The sequence below is a fragment of the Schistocerca nitens genome, chromosome 5 (genome assembly GCF_023898315.1).
Source record: "Schistocerca nitens isolate TAMUIC-IGC-003100 chromosome 5, iqSchNite1.1, whole genome shotgun sequence".
Classification (NCBI taxonomy): domain Eukaryota; kingdom Metazoa; phylum Arthropoda; class Insecta; order Orthoptera; family Acrididae; genus Schistocerca; species Schistocerca nitens.
In genome coordinates this window covers 413,245,268-413,265,422 of record NC_064618.1, presented here as the reverse complement: position 1 = coordinate 413,265,422, position 20,155 = coordinate 413,245,268, and the positions used below count along the sequence as shown (strand labels likewise).

The following is a 20,155-nucleotide window of genomic DNA, read 5'->3' as shown; positions in this document are numbered from 1 at the left end:
ATCCACAGCAGCCTTGGGACCAAATTCGTGTAGATTTTGTGGAACTTTTTTTGACTTCCTACTGGCTTGTTATAACTGATGTTTTTATCCTACATTTCTGTATGTGGTGCGCTGCCTGTTCACTTCTGCAACAGCAACAATTTCTGCTCTGTCAAAAATTTTTTTGCAGCGGAAGGTCTTCCGTATATGTTACTTGCAGACAATGGCCCCCAGTTCATATCTCAGGTACTTGAAGATTTTTGTAAAAAAAAAGTGGTGCTCTCCAAGTCATGTCTCCTCCTTTCCACCCTCAATCAAATGAGGAAGCAGAATGACTAGTACGAATATTCAAGACTCAGATGAAAAATTACGTTCTGGATGTGCCACTGGAAGTAGCTCTTGACTAGTTCCTCAGTTCTTATAGGTTCACCCCCATTGCCGGAAGGTCTGGTGGAGTTGTTGCATGGTCATCAGCCCTGGACTCTGCTACATGCTTCAGCCGATGTCAGGCCACCCACCGGCACCGGTGCCTCAGCACTTCCGGCCTGGCACCGCTGTATTGGCTCACGGGATTGCCCACTGGCCACAATGAGTGCCGCCGGTAATCAAGAGTACCCACGGCCAACGCCTTTGCATTGTCCACACAGCTAAGTGGATGGTGTCGCAACACATTGACCAGCTAAGATCTCACTGGGCGGGTGCTTACGAAGTGCGCCTCCACCGTCCCTGCGTCCACCATCTCCTGGTTGTCTCCTACATCATGGAAAGTGCCCTTGCCTTCTCCGCCACCACTGCCGACATTTTTACAACTGTTTCCTCTGCTGTGGGTGCCCCCTTCAGCTGTCAGGGGCCACAGCGGGACTCAGTTTCCCACACTGTCACAGCTGATGCCTTCACTGCCTCCATCACAGCTAGCGCTGCTGTTCCACCACCCTCACCGCAACCTCCTTCTCCGAGACTGGACTCAGATGAGGAAATGGACACTATGCCAGTGTTGCCTATCCTATCATACAGCCTCTCACAGCAGGGGCAGACACGCACTTGTCTTCGCTCATGCCACTTCTGACCATATGCACAGGTGGCAGTACATCACACAACTCAACAACCTACATTGACTACAGAAGAAATGGATGTGAGCACAGTGCTCACTTCTTCGCAAAGGAAGACAAGTGCTGTAACTACCAATTTTGTGTGTGCTGCTTCTCAGTTCTTGTGTGACATCTGTACTTGATTCAGCCACTAGGGGCCACCCAGCCTGCTAATGCAACAGCAGTTGTATGCGCAGCATGCCAGCTGTGCCCCCTCTTGGAAATAATAAATATATAGTCCAGAGCACAAGACTCAGCCAGTCCCTTCCTTACTGAGAGTTGTGTTGCACCTTGCCTTCCATACGTGTGCACTGTTTGAGAAATAAATTACAGTGTTCTTGGATTGGAATAACAACACTCACAAACTGAAAATTTACATTTCTAAAACTGAGGAACATTTCAAGTGATGCAAGAATTAAACTGGTGCAGTACTCCATGATCTTCCTTTGTAAAGGAACATTTGAAAATGAGGTTCATCATTTCTGCTTTCTCTTTGCTACCTTTGGTTTCTGTTGTTGTGCCTTCCAGGAGTATCTGGACGCAAACTTTGGTGCTACTGACAGCCGTCAGGTATGACCAAAATATCTTTAGGTTTTGTAAGAGGTCCTCCTTTTGTAACCAAATGTGTTGCACTCCAAATTCCTCGATCTACAGCCCTATGTTTTGTTTTACACCTATTGTGCAGCAGCCACTATTTCTTTAAAAGTTTCTTTAAAGAGACTGTATGCCATGAAGGGACCCTTCCATGATCATGAAATGATCTATTAAATTCGTTTCTGTCCACTGCTTGGACAATTATTTTTCTAAACTTGAGGAACAATTCCTCTACATGCTCATACCCATAGCTGAATGTTTTTATTTCTTCCTTGTGTTATGACACAAAAAAGTGTTTTACAATAGAGAGCTTATTCCCTTCATTTCAAAGAAAGAGATCCATAACTAATAAACTAACAATGACATATTCCAGATAAAATAATATACATAACGTAAACATTTTCTGCCAACTTGTGTGTGTGTGTGTGTGTGTGTGTGTGTGTGTGTGTAATGCCAGTAAAGAAATTTTTTGACATTCTAATTTAAAAGGAAAAATGTTACGACACAATGGCCAAATAAATATGTTGCTCTCTAGATTTCAGGCATTGTGGAAGATGCAAAAGCAAGAAACTAACTAGCAATGGAAAATGCAAAACATAATATGAACTAGACTAAAACACACTATCAAAAGGTTTCCAACATACATGGACATCCTGATCCACCTTCCATTGCCCCGAAAGCACAGTCCTTGAACTTCACATCATTTCTTGAACCACGATTTTTCTTTCTTTTAAATAAATTTGAAATAAATGCAAATGGTGATTTTTTCACATATCCATTTTGGCTGGTTCCTTCAGATGAACTGTTCAGCATCACCACCTGAAAGAAATTTATTGGAAAGTTAATTACACAATACAATCAAAAACATTTATTTCATGAGACTTGAATAATAATACTAGACCTTACCATTCCCCCATTCGGATCTCCGGGCAGGGACTACTCAAGGGGACGTCATTATCAGGAGAAAGAAAACTGGCGTTCTACGGATCGGAGCGTGGAATGTCAGATCCCTTAATTGGGCAAGTAGCTAAGAAAATTTAAAAAGGGAAATGGATAGGTTAAAGTTAGATATAGTGGGAATTAGTGAAGTTCGGTGGCAGAAGGAACAAGACTTTTGGTCAGGTGAATACAGGGTTATAAATACAAAATCAAATAGGGGTAATGCAGGAGTAGGTTTCATAATGAATAAAAAAATAGGAGTGCGGGTTAGCTACTACAAGCAGCATAGTGAACGCATTATTGTGGCCAAGATAGACACAAAGCCCATGCCTACTACAGTAGTACAAGTTTATATGCCAACTAGCTCTGCAGATGATGAAGAAATTGAAGAAATGTATGACAAGATAAAGGAAATTATTCAGGTAGTGAAGGGAGACGAAAATTTAATAGTCATCGGTGACTGGAATTCGTCAGTAGGAAAAGGGAGGGAAGGAAACATAGTAGGTGAATATGGATTTGGGGGAAGAAATGGAAGAGGAAGCCGCCTTGTAGAATTTTGCACAGAGCATAGCTTAATCATAGCTAACACTTGGTTCAAGAATCATAAAAGAAGGTTGTATACCTGAAAGAATCCTGGAGATACTAAAAGGTATCAGATAGATTATATAATGGTAAGACAGAGATTTAGGAACCAGGTTTTAAATTGTAAGACATTTCCAGGGGCAGATGTGGATTCTGACCACAATCTATTGGTTATGAACTGCAGATTGAAACTGAAGAAACTGCAAAAAGGTGGGAATTTAAGGAGATGGGACCTGGATAAACTGAAAGAACCAGAGGTTGTAGAGAGTTTCAGGGAGAGCATAAGGGAACAATTGACAGGAATGGGGGAAAGAAATACAGTAGAAGAAGAATGGGTAGCTCTGAGGGATGAAGTAGTGAAGGCAGCAGACGATCAAGTAGGTAAAAAGGAGAGGGCTAATAGAAATCCTTGGGTAACAGAAGAAATATTGAATTTAATTGATGAAAGGAGAAAATATAAAAATGCAGTGAATGAAGCAGGCAAAAAGGAATACAAACGTCTCAAAAATGAGATCGACAGGAAGTGCAAAATGGCTAAGCAGGGATGGCTAGAGGACAAATGTAAGGATGTAGAGGCTTGTCTCACTAGGGGTAAGATACATACTGCCTACAGGAAAATTAAAGAGACCTTTGGAGAGAAGAGAACCACTTGTATGAATATCAAGAGCTCAGATGGCAACCCAGTTCTAAGCAAAGAAGGAAAGGCAGAAAGGTGGAAGGAGTATATAGATGGTTTATACAAGGGCGATGTACTTGAGGACAATATTATGGAAATGGAAGAGGATGTAAACGAAGACGAAATGGGAGATAAGATACTGCGTGAAGAGTTTGACAGAGCACTGAAAGACCTGAGTCGAAACAAGGCCCCGGGAGTAGACAACATTCCATTAGAACTACTGATGGAGCCAGTCATGAAAAAACTCTACGATCTGGTGAGCAAGATGTATGACACAGGCGAAATACCCTCAGATTTCAAGAAGAATATAATAATTCCAATCCCAAAGAAAGCAGGTGTTGACAGATGTGAAAATTACCGAACTATCAGTTTAATAAGTCACAACTGCAAAATACTAACGTGAATTCTTTACAGACGAATGGAAAAACTGGTAGAAGCGGACCTCGGGGAAGATCAGTTTGGATTCCGTAGAAATGTTGGAACACGTGAGGCAATACTAACCTTACGACTTATCTTAGAAGAAAGATTAAGAAAAGGCAAACATACGTTTCTCGCATTTGTAGACTTACAGAAAGCTTTTGACAATGTTAACTGGAATACTGTCTTTCAAATTCTGAAGGTGGCAGGGGTAAAATACAGGGAGCGAAAGGCTATTTACAATTTGTACAGCAACCAGATGGCAGTTATAAGAGTCGAGGGGCATGAAAGGGAAGCAGTGGTTGGGAAAGGAGTGAGACAGGGTTGTAGCCTCTCCCTGATGTTATTCAATCAGTATATAGAGCAAGCAGTAAAGGAAACAAAAGAAAAATTCGGAGTAGGAATTAAAATCCATGGAGAGGAAATAAAAACTTTGAGGTTTGCTGGTGACATTGTAATTCTGTCAGAGACAGCAAAGGACTTGGAAGAGCAGTTGAACGGAATGGACACTGTCTTGCAAGAAGGATATAAGATGAACATCAACAAAAGCAAAACGAGGATAATGAAATGAAATGTAGTCGAATTAAATCGGGTGGTGCTGCGGGAATTAGATTAGGAAATGAGACACTTAAAGTAGTAAAGGAGTTTTGCTATTTAGGGAGTAAAATAACTGATGATGGTCGAAGTAGAGAGGATATAAAATGTAGACTGGCAATGGCAAGGAAATCGTTTCTGAAGAAGAGAAATTTGTTAACATTGAGTATAGATTTAAGTGTCAGGAAGTCGTTTCTGAAAGTATTTGTATGGAGTGTAGCCATGTATGGAAGTGAAACATGGACGATAACTAGTTTGGACAAGAAGAGAATAGAAGCTTTCGAAATGTGGTGCTACAGAAGAATGCTGAAGATAAGGCGGGTAGATCACGTAACTAATGAGGAGGTATTGAATAGGATTGGGGAGAAGAGAAGTATGTGGCACAACTTGACTAGAAGAAGGGATCGGTTGGTAGGACATGTTTTGAGGCATCAAGGGATCACAAATTTAGCATTGGAGGGCAGTGTGGAGGGTAAAAATCGTAGAGGGAGACCAAGAGATGAATACACTAAGCAGATTCAGAAGGATGTAGGCTGCAATAGGTACTGGGAGATGAAGAAGATTGCACAGGATAGCGTAGCATGGAGAGCTGCATCAAACCAGTCTCAGGACTGAAGACCACAACAACAACAACCATTCCTCCCAGGAGCACTATCTATTCTGAAAGCCACACAACCCCCACATATTTCTACATCCACATGATTACTCCGCAATTCACACTTAAGTGCCTGGAAGAGGGTTCATCGAACCATTTTCATACTACTTCTCTACCATTCCACTCTTGAATGGCGTGTGGAAAAAGGAACACCTAAATCTTTCCGTTCGAACTCTGATTTCTCTCATTTTATTATGATGATCATTTCTTCCTACGTAGGTGGGTGTCAACAAAATATTTACGCATTCGGATGAGAAAGTTGGTGATTGAAATTTTGTAAATAGATCTCGCTGCAAAGAAAACCACCTTTGTTTCAGTGACTTCTACCCCAACTCGCGTATCATATCAGTGACACTCTCACGCCTATTGCATGATAACACAAAACGGGCTGCCCTTCTTTGCACTTTTTCGATGTCCTCCGTCAATCCTACCTGGTAAGGATCCCATACCGCACAGCAATATTCCAGCAGAGGACGGACAAGTGTAATGTAGGCTGTCTCTTTAGTGGGTCTGTCGCATCTTTTAAGTGTTCTGCCAACAAAGTGCAGTCTTTTTTTCGCCTTCCCCACAATATCATCTATGTAGCATTTCCAATTTAAGTTGCTTGTAATTGTAATTCCTAGGTATTTACGCGAATTGACAGCCCTTATATTTGTGCAATTTTTCGTATACCCAAAATTTATCAGATTTCTTTTAGTACCCATGTGGATGACCTCGCACTTTTCTTTGTTCAGTGCTAATTGCCACTTTTCGCACCATACAGAAATTCTCTCTAAGTCATTTTATAATGTCGGTACCAATGATGTGTGTTGGTTCTGAATGGAAGTGATTCTCTCTGGTTTTGGGCTGCTATTTGAAGGGTACAGAAGGCCAGTCTTGTTGGCGAGATGAAGGCAGAGCTCAACATCTGTAGTATTGTTGAAAGGATTGACTGCAGACCTTTGGTATTGAGTTGAGTGGAGGGTCTAAATGAGAGGCTCAAAAGGTGCTGCAACTGTGTGGGCTGCAGATTCCTCGACGTGCGCCATACAGTGGTGGGTTTTCTGGTTCCACTTAATACATCAGGGATCCACTAAACACATGGAGTGCCTACACAGGTAGCAGAGGCTATGTGGAAGGGACTGGGTGGCTTTCTTTTTAGGTCAGAGGTTGTTTGGTGGGGTTTAAGGGCGCTTAACTACTGAGGTCATTAGCGCCCAGTCACAATTGTTAGAGCACATAGAATCTAGTAAAACTCAAGGGGAGGGGGAGACACCAGAAAGTCCTTACAAAGATGCAGATAAAATAAGTAAAAGAGTTAGATGTCTTTGGACAAGCCAGTCAAAGTTATAAAACGAAGAACACGAGCAGCTGCTCGAGCGTCATCAGCTAAAATATCCGGTAAAGTAGATGGCAGGGACAGGACAACACGAGATTGACTAAAGCGGGGACACGACAATAAAACATGGCGCACTGTTAATGCTTGACCACAAGGGCACTGCAGGGCTGGGTCACCGGAGAGCAGGTACCGGTGGCTAAACCGGCAATGCCCAATCCGCAACCTGGTCAGAAGGACCTCTTCTCACTGAGATGGTCAGGAGGAGGTTGTCCAAGCAGTTGGGAACGGTTTTACTGCCCGGAGCTTGTTTCCTTGAAGGGATGACCAAGTATCCCACCACAACGACACAAGCCTCTTACAAACAACCCCACTAACGTCAGATGACGGGACACGATGGGAGGCTGGCCGAGGCAGGAGGACTGCAGCCTTGGCTGCAGCATCAGCAGCCTCATTCCCAGGCACTCCTACATGTCCGGGAACCCACAGAAAGCTGACAGGAGAGCCATCATCAGCGAAAGAACGGAGGGACTGCTGGATCCGTTGCACCAAGGGATGGACCGGATAGGGAGCTCCAAGGCTCTGAAGAGCACTGAGTGAATCAGAGCAGACTACATACGATGAATGGCGGTGGCGGCGGGCATACTGAACGGCCTGATGGAGAGCAAAAAGCTCGGCCGTAAAGCTGGAACATTGGTCGAGGAGCTGGTATTTAAAGGTGACGGCCCCGACGACAAAGGCACAGCCGACACCATCGTCAGTTTTGGAGCCATCGGTGTAAATAAAGGTGTGACTGGCAAGTCGCGCACGAAGTTCGACAAACCGTGAGCAATACACTGCAGCCAGAGTACCCTCCTTCGGGAGCGAGCTGAGGTCGAGATAAATATGAACAGGAGCCTGGAGCCAAGGTGGTGTCGGGCTCTCACCCTCTCTGAAGGTGGTAGGGAGGGCAAAATCCAATTGTCGAAGCAGGCGACGGAAGCAGACTCCAGGGGGCAGCAGGGCAGACACATACAACCCGTACTGACGGTCGAGAGAATCGGCGAAGAAGGACTGATAAGAGGGGTGGTCAGGCATTGACAACAGCCGGCAGGCATACTGACACAGCAGTACGTCGCGCCGGTAGGTCAATGGTAATTCGGCAGCTTCAGCATAAAGACTCTCGACGGGACTAGTGTAGAAGGCTCCGGTCGCAAGACGTAACCCCCAATGGTGGATGGAGTTGAGACGGCATAAGAGGGATGGCCGAGCAGACAAGTAGACGAAGCTCCCATAATCCAGCTTCGATCGGACTATGGACCGATACAAGCGAAGCAGGACAGTGCGATCCGCTCCCCAAGATGAACCACTAAGAACTCTGAGGACATTAAGGGAACGTGTACAACGGGCTGCCAAATAAGAGACGTGCGGAGACCAACAAAGTTTCCTGTCCAATGTGAGCCCTAGAAACTTAGTTGTTTCCACGAATGGGAGAGATGTAAGGATGGCGGAAGGAACGCTTTATATCGCCAAAAGTTGATACAAACCGTCTTCTCTTCAGAGAACCGGAAGCCATTTGCCACGCTCCATGAGTATAGGCTGTCTAGACAAAGCTGAAGGCAGCGCTCCAGGAGGCATGTTCTCTGGGCACTGCAGTAGATCGCGAAGTCATCGACAAAGAGAGAGCCTGAGACATTAGGGGAAATGCAATCCATAATTGGATTGATCGCGATGGCAAAAAGGGCTACGCTCAAGACGGAGCCCTGAGGCACTCCGTTCTCCTGGAGGAAGACGTCGGACAATACGGAACCCACACGTACCCTAAACGTTCGATCTGTTAAAAAGGAATCAATAAAAAGGGGCAGGCGACCGCGTAGACCCCACCTGTGCATAGTGCGGAGGATACCTCCTCTCCAACAGGTATCATAAGGCTTCTCCAAATCGAAGAACACGGCTACCGTTTGGCGCTTTCGCAAAAAGTTGTTCATGATGAATGTCGACAAGGTCACAAGGTGGTCAACAGCGGAGCGGCGGCGACGAAAGCCGCATTGAACATTGGTAAGTAGCCGTCGAGATTCAAGAATCCAGACTAACTGAGCGTTAACCATGCGCTCCATCACCTTACAGACACAGCTTGTAAGAGAAATGGGGCGGTAACTAGAAGGAAGGTGTCTATCCTTCCCACGTTTGGGTATAGGAACAACGACGGCGTCACGCCAACACATGGGGACCTGACCTTCGGTCCAGACGCGATTGTAGGTACGAAGAAGGAAGCTTTTGCCCGCCGGAGAAAGGTGCGCCAGCATCTGAACGTGAATGGCATCTGGCCTCGGAGCAGAGGACCGGGACAGTGCAAGCGCACGTTCGAGTTCCCGCATAGTAAAGGGGGCATTATAAGTTTCCAGATTCAGCGAGTGGAAGGAAGGTCGTCGAGCCTCTTCCGCCTCTTTCCTGGGAAGGACGGCAGGGTGGTAATGGGCGGAGCTTGAAACCTCCGCGAAAAAGTGGCCGAAGGCGTTGGAGACAGCCACAGGATCAACAAGGACCTCATTACCTGAGGTCAGGCCAGGTACCGAGGAGTGGGCCTTAATGCCCGACAGCCGGCGCAGGCCACCCCAAACGACAGAAGAGGGAGTAAAACTGTTAAAGGAGCTGGTGAAAGAGGCCCAACAAGCTTTTTTGCTGTCTTTGATGACTCTACGGCATTGCGCTCGGAGTCGTTTGTATCCAATACATTTCGCCAACGTACGATGGCGGCGAAAGATGCGTAAGGCACGTCGTCGAGCACGGATAGCGTCTCTACAAGCCTCATTCCACCAGGGGATGGAAACACGACGTGAAGAAGAGGTAGTATGAGGAATGGAACGTTCGGCAGCATTGATGATAACAGCCGTGAGGTACTCGACCTGACTGTCACAACTGAGAAAATCATGGTCCGGAAAGGTCGCCAGGGAGGAGTAAAGTCCTCAGTCAGCTTTCGGTATGTTCCAGCTCGAAGGACGTGGGGATGGAGTGTGGTGCAGGAGACGAACGACACAGGGGAAGTGGTCGCTCGAATAGGTGTCACAAAGGACATACCACTCGAACCGACGGGCAAGAGTGGTAGAACAGATCGAAAGGTCCAAGTGGGAGTAGGTATGAGTAGAGTCCGAGAGGAAAGTCAGGGCGCCAGTATTGAGGCAGACAAGATTGAGATGGTTGAAGACATCCGCCAAGAGGGAGCCTCTTTGACAGGATGCAGGAGAGCCCCAAAGGGGATGATGGGCTTTGAAGTCACCAAACAATAAAAACGGCGTAGGAAGCTGAACAATCAGGTGCATCATGTCAGCCCGACTAACTGCGGATGACGATGGAGTGTAGACGGTACAAACGGAAAAAGTAAAGGCAGAAAGAGTAATACGGACAGCTATTGCTTGGAGTGGGGTGGTCAATGGGATGGGATGGTAATAGACATCGTCCCGAACGAGCAACATGACCCCACCATGAGCTGGAATACTGTCCACAGGGGTGAGGTCATACCGCTCCGAGGTAGAGTGGGTAAAGGCAATACGGTCAGTTGGGCACAACTTGGTTTCCTGGAGACCAAGGACGAGCGGACAGTGCAGGCGGAGGAGCAGTTGTAATTCCTCCCGATTAGATCGAATACCTCTTATGTTCCAATGTAACAAGGCCATCGCTAGTCAGAAAAAAGGGGGGAACGAGACGGGGGAAGAGCTGGTCACCTCGACGGCTGCGGAGGGCCAGGTTTTGAGTGAACAACGCTACAACCGGCGGGAGGCGGATCCTGTTCCATCAAGTCGTCGCCAGCTGCGGCCGCTGTCCCGGGTTGCGTAGGAGGGGCAGCATCATTTGCCGACGAGAGGCCAGCTGAGTGCCTGGCAGCAGAGCATCCCGGCGAAACTGAGGACGGCCGGGAGCAGCGACTCACGGATGGAGCATCACACGAAACGCGCCGGGGTGGAGAGGGGAATAGAGACTTCTTCTTGGAGGCCTTCTTGGAAGTCCGAGGAGGCACAGGGATGGTGGACTGCACCCGAAGAAGGTCCTCACGCGCGGGGTCCGTTTTGGAACGCCGGACCTCGGAAGCCGGGGTCCGGAACGTTTCCCCGATGGACGCCTGAGAAGAGGATCGCTTCTCAGGCGGTGGGACGGGGCGGGGGGGGAGGGGGGGGGGAAGGGTGGCCCCTGGGGCAGAGGGGGCGGGGGCCGCGGGGGAGGAGGATTTGGAAGGGAGGGATTTGGGAGGCGGAGGCATAGACCCCGGATGGGGGGAGGAGGTGGAGGGGGGACAGGATAGGGGTGAGGATACTGTGGAAGGAGTGGACACGACTGAGGCACACGAAGTTGTCAACGTCACGGGATGGAGGCGGTCATACTTCTTCCTGGCCTCAGAATAAGAGAGACGATCCAATGTTTTAAGTTCTTGAATCTTCTTCTCCTTCTGATACGCGGGGCAGTCTAAAGATCTAGGCGAGTGGATGCCAGGACAATTAACGCACCGAGGTGGTGGGGTGCATGTATGTTCCTCATGAAGAGGACGTCCACAATCGCCACAAAGGGGCTCAGCCTCACACCGTGACGACATGTGCCCAAAGCGCAAACACCGAGAGCAGCGCATAGGAGGCGGGACGTAAGGTCGCACGCCGCACCGGTAGCACATCACCTTTACCTTCTCCGGGAGAACGTCCCCCTCGAAGGCGAGGATAAAGGCCCCGGTGTCGATGCGACGGTCTTTGGGGCCGCGCTGGACTCGCCGGACGAAATGCACGCCTCGGCGCTCCAGGTTGGCCCTGAGCTCCTCATCAGATTGCAGCAGGAGGTCCCGATGAAAAATAACCCCCTGCGTCCTACTCAGTGCCAGATGTGGGACAATGGACACTGGGACGTCCCCTAGTCGGTCGCATGCCTGGAGCGCCGCCGACTGTGTGGCGGAGGTGGTCTTTATAAGAACAGACCCCGAACACATTTTACTGAGAGCCTCGAGTTCCCCGAAGATGTCCTCGATGTGCTGTACAAAGAACATGGGCTTGGAAGTGGCGAACATCCCCCCATCGGTCCGAGAACAGACAAAATAGCGGGGGAAGTATTTCGCCCCAAGCCGGCGGGCCTGTCCTTCCTCCCAGGGAGTGGCCAAGGGGGAAAGGGCAGGAGAACCAGAACCAGAGACAAAACCTTTCCTTTTAAAAGGCTCGGCCGCAGAGCGACCTGATACATGTTGACGTTTCATCTGCGAAACGTCCACCCCGATACCACCCAGGGGCTCTCCCCATGGGCGCCACCCAGCCTCAGCAAGGGCCACCTGGCAGGATGACCGTTGCCGGGAGTCCTGATGCCCCAAGGAGACGGGCATCTACTCCCTGGCCGACGTGGGGAGGGTGCAGCTCAGGTATCAGCAGTACGATCCCTGTGTTGTCAGGGGGCTACAACCTAGAGGGTACATGACGACCCCACCACAACGGGCTGGCTACCATGCTGGATTTCGGATGCCATGGAAAGTCCATCATGATCGTAGGTGCAGATGGGGACGAATTATGGGCGTAACTTGTACAACCCATCAGGCGTTTAGGCCCAATTTGAGGAATAGTGGGTATGGTTACAACGCCGTTTCAATGCTGAGTGCCAAGGTCTTAGTGCACGGAGGACCAGTGATACACCACGTAAGGCGTCCTTCCCCAAAAGGCTCATACTTCTGTAGAATTTTGAAAAATGGAGGTCAAACCCCAAGGGGGACCATCACATGGAAGGCCGAAATGGTTGAAACTCCTTTTAGTCGCCTCTTACGACAGGCAGGAATACCTCGGGCCTATTCTTACCCCGGACCTGCAGGGGGATAGGTCAGAGGGTCTTGGAAAACTACAGGAAGGGTGTTAGTCTAAAAGTGAAGCCTGTATCTTGCATACAGTATTATCTTGTCATAGATAATTAACAAAGCATACTATTTACACAAACCAAGTTGGTGCGGTGGTTTATGGGGAGCAGTCATACAGGTATTTCCCATTTACGCCTGCTCCAACATTCCTGCTGCTGCTTGATATACCATTGAAGCATGTCTCACTTATTCAAGCAACGTTGGCTGGTTCCAAGGCTGCCGTACGAGAGGATGGAGAACTGAGCAATTGGTTTAGCATTAGTAAAGGAGTCAGACAAGGGGACGCACTCTCTATGATGCTTTTCAATCTGGCTCTTGAAGCAACCATGCGGAAGCTTCAGATATCTGGTTACATGGCACAAAGTCGACTCAGATATGCGCATATGCTGGTGATGTAGCAATTATTAGTAGTAGAAGGGGATCATTAGAGAGGACAAGATCCGAGCTGAAAGAAGCCACAGAACCTAGAGGCCTTTCTATAAATGAAACAAATAGTAAGTAGATAAATTTCACCAAGAAGGAAAATAAAACTTAGATAGACTATCGGCAGACGGTTTCAATTTTGAACATGTGCAGAACTTTGACTATTTGGGCTCTAATACAAACAGCACAAATTCCATGTCAACTGAAATAAAACTCCACATCCTAAATGGTAATAGATGCTTCCACACATTTAAGAAATCATTGCCCTCTAGGTTATTAAATAGGCAGCTGAAGCTGCAACTATATAAGGTCATGATCCAGCCAGTGTAGCCTAAGGATGCGAAACATGGACGCTAACGAGCCCTGATGAGGACATTTGATTGTAGAGTGGTGTGTAAGATCTGTGGAGCAGTTCAGGATAGTAACGGTTTCTGGAGATCTAAGACAAACACTGAGCTGGACAGGCTGTACAAGGAGCTGACTTCACAAGAATTACAAAAAGCAGAAGAATATCCTGGCTTGGACATGTCCTCAGGATGGATACTGGAAGAACAACCAAAAAGATTTTTGAATGGAGGCCAACCGGAAGAATACAGAGAGGAAGGCCCCGAAAATGGTGGACAGATGACGTGTAACAAGACAAAAAAATCTATCCGAGTCCAAGGATGTCAGAGAACCATGGCGGAGAGGGCAGAATGGAGGAAGCTTGTTGATGAGGCTGAAACTCACACAGTGTTGTAGTTCAATGAGAAGAAAAAGAAGAAGAAGAAGAAGAAGAAGAGCTGGGTGTCTGAGAAATGTCTCCTGTAGTTCCACACCAACTGAATAGTAGCAGCTAATATCTACTGATGGTGTTCAGCCAGGTGATGATGGTATCCATTACTGTTCCACTGAAGGAATGGCAGATTGGGATCTGAGAAAGCAGTGAAGTGGAAACAGAAGAACAAATTACTTCGCTTCTGAGTCGTGCTCCACCTGAATGTGTGAGTCTTCATCAGCATTCATAGGCTCGACTAAGGGAGGGGATAGGGGTCTACCAGAGCAGCAAAATTTGGTTTAACTTCTGATTTTTCCCTATTATCCCTGTGAGGTTTCAATTGCTGTAAGGATTTTCCTGCCTTGACTTACGGGGCAGAAGAGAACTGTTATTTTCTATGACCCACAACATGTGGCTCTTTCATCCACTAGCTGGTGATAGATTGCTGGTCTGTTTCATCCTGGATGGAGGGCACTTCATTAGATGTGGCTATCAACAGAAATGTCAGAAGCATGGGTTGAGAAGTGGCTGGGGAAGTCAAGAGAGCTAATTCCCCCCCCCCCTCCCCCCGACTGAAAAGCAGACAATTACCTGTGGGTAGGGCCAGAAGTTGCTGTCTGAGATCTCATCATCACACTAGATGTGGAATTTAATACAAAGTTTGACATCATGTCGATTGGGTGAAGTCGTTGGAACTTTTTCATAGCATCTCAATGAGACTGGCAGTGACATGTTTCACACTCCTCGATTTTCTTCTCCCTTTTGAAAACGGAACATGTCAATGACTGAGGGGGATGGGGAGTTATATTCTGGGCAGTTTACAAAGGTAGAGGACGGTGTGCAATGGCTACCCTCATGTGCTGTCCTTATGCATGTCGCACAAATAGTCTTATTAGAACTATGAGAAGACTTGTCCAAATGTCTTGCACCTAAAAATTTAGTATCTGGCAATGACTTTGATTCGCTACCAAGCCCAAGTATCAACATGGAGAACATGTCAGAGATACTTGGGCTACATACTCCCACTGTAGCTTGCCCCCATGCAAGGCACTGATACAGCCACAAGCATGTAATATGAAGATGTCTACCAATGCAAGACTTCCTGTAAATGCTGTGGCCCGACTGTGGTTACTCAACCTTACCAACTCACTGAAGCATTAAGTACACACTATTGATCGGTAGAGTTTTGACTTTGCCTGTATTATATTTTAGATTTGGATTACTCTCCGGATTATTGGTATATGCTTAAGAGGACTTTCCTACACTCTGGACTTGTTTCTGTTTAGACATTCACTTCAAGAATTCCACCATCATTGACCTCAGGAATCCCTGTTTGTTCCACTGGCCTCTCTGTTACCGCCAGTGTGAGTGATCATAAATATGTTCTACGTATAAAGAGTAGGTCAAAAACTCTATGACAAGAAATTTCTTGTCACAACTATTCCAATGTGGCATGAATCATGAATTTCTAAGGTTTTGGCAGCAGCAGTTGCACTTGCAACAGCAACAATAACTGCAGCAACAGCAATAGCACGAAAAAAAGTAAGAACTCCAACAGCAGTGGTATGAACAGCAGTGGGAATTCCACCAGCAACAACAGAAACTGTTGTTACTACTGCTGCAAAACCAATAACAGTCTACAATTGCAGTTTCCTTGCCTCCCACTCCTCCACATGCTTGCTTCTTCAAAAAGAGAAATCAAGTAACTGACCCTGAATGTCAGAATACACTCTGGCTTCTATTAATAAACTGCACGAAGTGGTGCAAAAGCTACACACACTATCAGACCACAGTGATTTTAGACTTTCTGATGTTTGTGGTTTGCCGCCTGACTACTATGTTCACCAAACACATGTAGTTGCAGCTGGGCTCAAATTTAACCAATGTATTAAGCAATGTAAGGAAACATACGCAGCATGGGATGCTTACTTGCAAGGCTTAGCTCACAAGTGTGACATTTTCTGTAAACAGAGCTGGTATATAGTATGTCAACTCATTAGTCTGTGATGTTGTTATAAATATTTCTCCTGACAGAAAGAATGTTCTGAAAGCTGATCCCAGCCTGAGCAGTGTGTCAAAACTTGCCAAAGCTCACAGAGTAGCTGCATCAGCACAAGCTATGTTTCATGATTCCTCTGTTGTCGACACTGTCAGAGTATTATCGCCACTGTACTCTATGATCAACTAATGACTTCCAATAAATGTCAACATCCGATTTACCAAGCGCCTGTTCATCCGGCGACATGGGATTTGTAATTAATGCAGTAGATAGTGATCCAATACCCTCAATGTTGTTTAACATGAAAAACAGAAGCACTTTGTTTACTTTTGGTGTGTCCCAGAATGAATGAAGGCTCATACAACAGTTTCCTCCTCATCGTTGTCAAAGTGCCCCAGAAAACTTCGTGCCATTAAATTGTGTCCAGATTGCAGCTCACGGCATCTGTGGTGTCATTGCTCTTTCTGTGATATTACCTGTTTTTCATGCCACAAAACTTAGGTGTTTGCCTTAGCTGTCAGCGTACTGCACACAATCTAGTCGGTGCCCATAGCAGCAACGGATGGGATACAGAGGCTCATGATGAAACTGGACATTAATGGAGCAATAGTGGATTTTCAGCTGGACACAGGCATGGTCGGATGTCTAATTAATGAAGACACTACTAGCGATTGGCTCCAGCAGCTGTGATCTCCTCAGCACAAAGTGGTGATATACAATGGCCAGTTAATCCTGTTGCAGGTTATATCAAAGTCCAAGCTAAGCATAAAAATGTAACTCAGCAACTAACACTGCTAGTAGTCAATTCTTGGACAACTAACATTTTTGGATTAGACACTTTTGTGCTTTTTGGTTTACAGATCCAAGACCAGTCTCAACGGTGATGCCATGCACAGAAACTTGATACGTTATGTGTGCAATATAAGCAACTGTTTGAAACTACATTAGGTTGTGCAACAGGGTTCCAGACCCACATATCCTTAAAGCAATCGGCAGTGCATAAATCTTGTAGAGCTTGTCCACAGCCTTCACTATTGATAATCAAGTTAAAGCAGAACTACATAGATTAGAGTTATATATCACATATCATCTAACCAGTAGGCTATGTCCATGGATGTTTTTAAGAAACCAAATGTATCACTTCATATTTGTGGTGACTCGCCATCTTCCATTAATGCTCGAGCAGATGTCTGGCTGTATCCCATTCCTAAGCCACAGGAATTGTTGGCAAAATTGGCTGGGGCCACTATTTTTCAAAGATAGATCTCACTGGAGCCTACTTTTCAATTACCTGCAATTGATCAGAGGAAACAGTTTTTGCTGATTAATACACCATTTGGCATGCCATTATAACAGGTTGCCATTTGGGGTTACATGTGTCCCCACAATATTTCAGAGATATCTTGATCAACTCATCCAAGGTATCCCCAGCTGTGTTGATTATTTAGATGACTTGTTAATTACTGGGGCCATGTGGGAGCAGCTCTCACACCTAACCTACAGATGATGTACGAGTGGCTCTAAGTCCATGGTCCGTGTTATCACAACAAATATAGTTACTTTGAGCAAATGGGTAATGTACTTGGGACATGTCTTAAGTAAAGACAGGTTCACGCACACAGAGGGTCACGTGGACACAATCATTAACTTGCCAGCTCCTAAGAACCTCAAATAACAAGTCGTTCCTGGATAAAGTCAATTATTATGTGTAATTTGTCCCGAATGCAGCCTAGATTTCCTACTTGCTCATTTGCAGAAAACGGGGGCCAATTTTGTGTGGTCAGAGGCCTGCCAGACGAATTTCATGCAACTTAGGTTGTTATGCAATATTCCATCTCAGGAAACATTTAATGCTGCCACTGATATACCGGATTGTGGCATTGGTGCCCTGCTGTCTCACAAATATACGCACATCACAGAGCAGTGCAGTGTATTTGCAATGAAACTTTACATATGGCACAGAGGTATTACTCACAAACTGTTTCAGTTGATCACCAATCACAAGTCCCTCATTTCACAACTCAGCCCCATTTAAAACTTCCCCATAAGACAACTCAATGGCTGTAAGGTTGGATATAGTTCCTGAGTAACTATACCAATGAGATCCATTATCAGCCTATCACTCAGCACTCAAATGCATTTGCACTTTCCCACTTGGTGTGCACACCAAATGAGGAGTGAGGAGTTTGACAGGCACAAAGTGCCAGGTTTTGCAAAGGACACCAATCAGCAAGACACTCTCGACAAATTCCCAATTATGAAACATGAATAGCCCATGTTGACACATCAACAAATCAGGCACCTTCATTCACATTCTGGTCATGGACACATACAGACAGTATCTTTCTCTCATTCTGTCATATTTCCACGTTGACCCAGGCGCGAGCGCGCACGCACACACACACACACACACACACACACACACACACACACACCATCTCACTTGTATGATTCATGTTAGGGGTGGAGGGCCACATGACTGCCTGTTACCAGTTCTTCATTACCAACATTGCTACAAAGTGACCTGTGTGCTCTTTTACGTCACAGGTAATATTTTGTCTGGTGATCTAATTTCTCTTTCTCACAAAACATTTTGCTGCCACTGTTAGCCTACATTTTATATCCTCTTAAGTTCTGTCATCGTCAGTTATTTTGTTGCTGAAATAGCAGCACCTAATACTTTCAGTCACGTTTTCAAATCCAGTTCACCACAAATCAACCGATTTATTTTGACTACACTCTATTATCTTTGTTCATTTAATAACCTGCTTTTGAGACACTACCCATTCCATTTAACTGATTTTTCCAGTTCTTTTACTGTCTCTGATAGAATTATAATATCACTATCAAACCTTTACATCTTTACTTTTTGCTCAATCTACAGACTGAATAACATGGGGGCCTTTACTGACTCCTTTCTCAGCTACTGCATTCCTTCGATGTCCTTCGACTCTTTTGACTTCAGTCTGGTTTCTATACAAATTGTACTCAATAACATCAGAATTTCAAAACATACATTCCAGTGATCACGGCCAAATGCAATAAAAGAAGGTTTGCCTTAGTTATAGTGGCAGTATTGCTTCATGTGTGCTTACATTTCTTCTGAATCCAAAAAGACTTTCCTCCAGCTCAGCTTCTACCAGTCAGTCCATTTTTCTGTAGAAAATTCATGCTACTATTTTCCAAAACATGCCTAATGAAACTGATGGTTTGGTAATATTCACACCTGTCTGCACCTGCCTTTTTATTTCTTTTTTTTATTTTTATTTATTTATTTATTTATCCATTTGTAATGGGGTTATATTTTTTCTTCAATTCTGATAGTATTTGTCTGTCTCTTATATTCTCTATTACAGGAAACTTTTTTCTGCTTTGTCAAATTCTTCTTCCAATACCTCATAACACTCCTCACCCGAAAGGAGAACTATTTTATCTACAAAATATGTTACCCATGATGATGCAATCATAATTAATCCACACAGTACAATTGTAACTCCTGGGAGAATATAATGGCTGTTACCTACATTTGCTTTCAGTGATGTCTCAGTACCAAGGTGAGCAAGACTTTGCAAATGAGTACATACATTATCAGCAGATAAATATCTTTAAACTACTGTACTTGGTGCATGAAAAAAAAAATTAAATTCAAATGATCATTAAAATTAAAAGGAGACAGAAAGGCTGGCAGTATTTTATGGACATACAACTTTAACCATCTGTCAAACAAAACAACAAAAGACATAAAAACACTTTCAGGTTTCAGAATACCATTTCCGAACATTTGGCTCCTTCTGCAGAAAGGAAGGAGAAATTTAATCTGAAGAAGATTTGAGGTGGGAGTGACAGTTCACACATAACAAATGGGTTTCTCTATCCATCCCTGTCCAATAAACTTCTCCTTCCTCCCGGAAGGAATCCAACATTTCTCTCGAAATTACTCAACACTTTAATAATCATGAACATTTCTTTTTTTCTTTTTACCTGTACATAAACTACATTAAAATCTGGACTTTGCAGAATATTAAAGGTGCCATTAAAAATTTTACAATAATGTCCATCGAGACAGAAACTGAAGCTGCATGTGAATTTGTTTGGACAAGACTCAGTATTAGAGGTGGGCACAAAATGACAACTGGGTCCTTCTATCGCCCACCAGACTCCTCTTCTGATGTAACCAAAAACGTTAGAGGAAACCTCATTTCACTTTATGTAAGTTCCCTAATCACACAGTAATCACTAGTGGAGACTTTAATCATCCAACAATTAACTGGGAAAATTACAGTTCTGTT

General features: G+C 45.3%; 1 protein-coding gene across 1 annotated transcript in view; it reads right to left on the bottom strand.

The window, feature by feature from the left end:
• The window catches only part of LOC126260190 (uncharacterized), a 101,589-nt gene that overhangs the window by 73,543 nt on the left and 7,891 nt on the right, over window positions 1-20,155 (bottom strand). Inside the window, exon 2 of the mRNA XM_049957467.1 lies at window positions 2,306-2,480. Within this exon, the coding sequence (XP_049813424.1) occupies window positions 2,306-2,474 (169 nt within the window). The 5' untranslated portion in view covers window positions 2,475-2,480. The remainder of the gene's footprint in view (window positions 1-2,305; window positions 2,481-20,155) is intronic.